This window comes from Dasypus novemcinctus, chromosome 27 (assembly GCF_030445035.2).
Source record: "Dasypus novemcinctus isolate mDasNov1 chromosome 27, mDasNov1.1.hap2, whole genome shotgun sequence".
In the NCBI taxonomy this organism is placed as follows: domain Eukaryota; kingdom Metazoa; phylum Chordata; class Mammalia; order Cingulata; family Dasypodidae; genus Dasypus; species Dasypus novemcinctus.
The window spans coordinates 31,379,002-31,383,594 of NC_080699.1; the positions used below are offsets into that span (position 1 = coordinate 31,379,002).

Sequence of the window (4,593 nt, forward strand, 5' to 3'; positions counted from 1 at the left end):
TGTCAATGACAAGAGTTCTTTCATTGCTAGAATAATGCTAAATCTACTTTAGTCCATATTCATTCCTCAGTCTTGAGGACTTTGGGAAGAGGAACCCTTGTTACATGGCTGGATAACAGAGAACCTTGATATTTCATGTGGCAACCTAGACTGTAGCCAAGAATACCATTGTGCGATATTTCATTACAAGCATTATGAATTCCAGAGTATTGATGGGGAAAATGGAAAATATTGGATTATTAATAATACTTCTTCCAGAGCTATATGGAGAAATTGATGAAATTTCAGTTCTATATATGACAAAGCATTAGTTGAATATTGCAATAAAATACAGGCATTCATAAGAACTATCTAAATCTTCATCATTGGTGGAGTTTGAGGAAGGTGGGCAGAGCAGTGACCTTCACCTGTCCTCATATATCCTTAAAAATAAAGAAACTAGTCTAAAAAAGGGAGGCAATTCCTTTACAGATTTGAAGCTGAAAACACAGCAGAAGAACCATTACTAAAAGACTCCTCACAAATTCTAAAAGTTGTTATGATTATACCATGTATACAATGTTTGTCTACTCCTTCTGTGTTTTAATGCATTTTAAGTAATACAACACTTGAAAGAAGAAATAGTCTTTCTTAAGTTTTTCAGAGAAAGCCAAGAAGAGATGAACTGGTCTGACAGCATTCCAGTCTTACCTTGGTTGGGAAAGACAGACGTAGAGAAAGAGAAAACAGAAGGAGCACTATTTTTAAAAGGATGCAAGAAATACAGGTCAGGTTGGGGCCTCCTTGAACTGAGGATGACTTTGGAGTTGAGGATGGGGCTGCCTGTTACACTGAAATGTGAGAAAAGACATTAGAGTGAATATATTAGAAAGAAGATGAAAGATGCAAAAGAAAGCTAGGGTGAGGCAATGAGTAGCTGCAGGAAGAGAAGCAAAGGCATGGCCATGGAAGCAGCCCTAAGGCAGCACCACTGGTTCTTTAACTGCCTAAATCCAAATTTCCACTGCTTGGAAGGACACCAGTCTGGTAGATTAAGGCAAACCTTGATTCAGCTCAGCCTCATTTTCAGAGACCCTGCTCATAAACAATTCCACACCAAATAATAACATCTTCAAGATCATATTTACAAACTGATTTGCACCCATAGCACTGTTAGTTAAGACTGGAATATGTATTTTTAGGGGTCAGGATTCAATCCCCAACAGATCAGATTAAGGATCATTAGAGTAATCATTGTATGCCTGTATTCTCCAAAGAAAAATAATCCAACATCCAATTTTAGAGAAAATGTCAAATATTTGTTCAAAAAATGTTTCTTTCACATTATAATTTCTATCCCAGCTGCATTTGTGCTTTTTCAACTTAAAATCCATATGGGAATAATAGATGGAAGCTAACAAAACCAGGCATCATTCAGTTGTTCTTTGTGCCTCCAGCTCTAGGGTTAAACATTTCCTTAATATTCAATAACCAAAACCATCATTCTACTCAGAGAAATCCTGTGATCTCCATAATCTTCCTAGGGGCTCCTATAAGGAAGAGGGCAGGAGTGGTAGGGGGTTTCAATTTCTCATCATTTTATGTTCTAAATTCCATGTGGAGTTTTGTATAGTACTTATTATTTTATCTCCTGTAACTATTATTCTTTCTACCTGAGTCCCAAACAAATGATCAGAGCTTTTCTTCATTCTGTAAAACAGAATATTTGATGTGTACTCACTGTGTACTACAAATTTTATCAAAGCTTTATGAACAGTGGAGGATAATGACAGCACACTACAGCAGAGGATACAAATTCAGGTTAAAATGTAGTTTCTAATCCGTCATTGACCAGTCCCCAGCCATGGGCCTCTCATTACTGATCATCCATCTCTTTGGGTCCTGGCCTAATTTCATGTTCTCTGAAGTAAATGTATCAGGAAACATTCTAAATTCTTTTTAATTACTTTGAAGAAAAAGTTTCCATTTGAACAGATAATCTGTAAACTATACTGACCCTACAAATCTCCTCATCCCCATGAAAGGAAACATCCAACTGTTTTCATGAACAAAATCAGCAAAACTTCTTAAATTCATTTATCTTACCAAACAAATCATAATCAACTTTCAAAACAGAAATATCTTTTTGTATTTTATAAATAAATAAAAATAATAAAAATAGAAAAATATATAATGAGAAAGAGCAACAGACAATTTTAGGACCCTAAAGTTTATAATAGGACTTTCATTAAGAATCTGTGAAAAATTAAAAAGTCATTAACCTCACTGGGTTTCATTTTCCTATCCAAACAATAAACAGAGATTAGGCATCTATTATGGAGTTACATAGTTGTAAATAAATAAAATTTTTTCAAAAGAAACTTAGTTCATAATGTTACATCTTCAAGTGGGACTCTGTTGATATTCTATATGGAATCTACTATTTCTGTGAAACATTCGTATTTGAAGGAAACATACTCTTGCTTAGTGAGGATGGAAATACCGGCATGGAGGCATATTGCTTGATTTATGCTTCCAGCGGCACATTACAACTTTCAGACAAGGGTTATCCCCCCTCCAAAGGAAAAATGTCACCCTATTGTTACTTTATTCAATCATTAGGAATTGAATCATATTTCCGGGAAAAAAGTTCAAACTTGCAGTGAAAAAGCATATGTAATATATTGCTTCTTTCAAGATAGTTTCAAACAGGAACGAGGTAGAAGGAGAAAAATTGGGCATATGGTGAAGAACAAGACATAATTTAACAATACTAGAAATAATTTCTTGAGAGAAGACTTAAATTTATTTCTTTATGGTAATAAAAAATTAGAATAAAAAACCTGCCGCCAAATATATTGTAAATAAACACACTGAACCTCCTCAACCTGAAATGACCTTCAGAAGAGAGTCTACTTATGAATGGAAATTTCTCCTACACAGGATTTTTCTCAGGGCAAGCTTAACATCTTTATTCCTCAGGCTGTAGATTAAGGGGTTCATCATGGGAACCACAATGGTGTAAAAAACAGAAGAGATTTTTCCCTTATTCATAGACTTGGCAGAAGATGGTTGGAGATACATAAATGAACATGACCCAAAAAATAGAGAAACAGCTATTATGTGGGAACTGCAGGTGCTGAAAACTTTGGACCTTCCCTCACTGGAATTGATATGGAGGATGCTGCAGAGAATGAAACCATAAGAGATAAAAATGGAGACACTGGGCACAAAGATGTTGATGCCCACCACAATGAACACCACCAGCTCATTGACATAGGTGCTCGAGCAGGAGAGCTGGAGCAAAGGGAGGACGTCACAGAAATAATGGTTGATGATGTTAGCATCACAGAAGGTCACTCTTAACATGCATCCTGTATGGGCCATAGCACCAGAAAAGGCCATCAAGTATGAACCAAAAATAAGGTTCGAACACACTTTAGGGGACATTGTGATGTTATACAAGAGTGGATTGCAGATGGCCACATAGCGATCATAGGCCATTGATGTCAGCACATAGCATTCTGAGATGATAAAAAAGCAGAAAAAGAAGAGCTGGGTCATGCACCCTTGATAGGAGATAATATTCTTCTTTGATATGAAGTTGATCAACATTTTGGGTGTATAAACAGAAGAATAAAAGAAGTCAATGAAAGACAAGTTAAAGAGGAAAAAGTACATGGGAGTGTGAAGGTGGGGGCTCAGCCCAATTAGAGTTATCAAACCCAAGTTTCCCAGAATTGTGAATACATACATTGATAGAAATAGGAAGAAAAGAGGGAGGTGGAGATCTGGGTGTTCTGTTAATCCCACCAAAACAAATTCAGTCACAAAAGAGCCATTTCCAGGAGTCATTCTTTCCTGGGGGATCTGTGGGATAAGAAAAAAGGGTTACATCAGAGTGCAACCCAAATCCTCCATAATGTGTCTTCCTACAAAGATGTTGTATAAATTGGGACTATATAAGACTAGCTCAACCTGGACAGTAGAATCTGCCTTTACCATTGTCATGATACTGAGTGACAGTTACTTCTTGTGATTACAGATGAAAGTCAAATATAGCCAAGAGCACCTCCAAATTAGCCTAAGAATAAGGCAACTTCTGCCAGGCAAAAACATGTCTGATGGAAAAAACAAGAAGGGAGAAGAAAGACAAGAAAGAGTCCTCCTCTCTCATCTCATCATGTCTTCATTCACATGAGCCCTACCCTTACCTGTGTACCTGAGGCACAGGCAATAGCAACCTGGATCTGTCCTCTGATACAGGTTAGACCCTGCCCTGGTGTGAACCATGAATAATGTCTCAGGATCCACACTAAGAGTCCAAAGTCTAGGAGAGGTCTGGAGCTTCCTCAAGTCATAGAGTAAAAACTATAAATCTATAAGTGTGAGAGTTGCCTCCATTAAGATGGATCACACACACTGAAATAGGGGAACCCAGAGTCTCCTCATATCTTCAAACATAAGGTTGCCCTCAAGCAGATTCTTTTACCTTTTTCACTTGAGTGGCACAATTGCATAAAGCAGGAGAGGAAGCAGCATGTTTTAATCCCTGGATATCCTTCTCAAAATAAGGAGGGTGTGTTGTATAAAAATCAGGAACTGGACATCTCC

General features: G+C 37.1%; 1 protein-coding gene across 1 annotated transcript; it reads right to left on the reverse strand.

Moving 5' to 3' along the window:
- Positions 1-2,895: 2,895 nt before the first annotated feature.
- On the reverse strand, positions 2,896-3,834 carry LOC101417130 (olfactory receptor 8B3-like). The gene has a single exon (XM_023583932.2). The coding sequence runs from the start codon at positions 3,832-3,834 to the stop codon at positions 2,896-2,898; it is 939 nt and encodes a 312-aa protein (XP_023439700.1).
- Between the last annotated feature and the right edge of the window lie 759 nt (positions 3,835-4,593).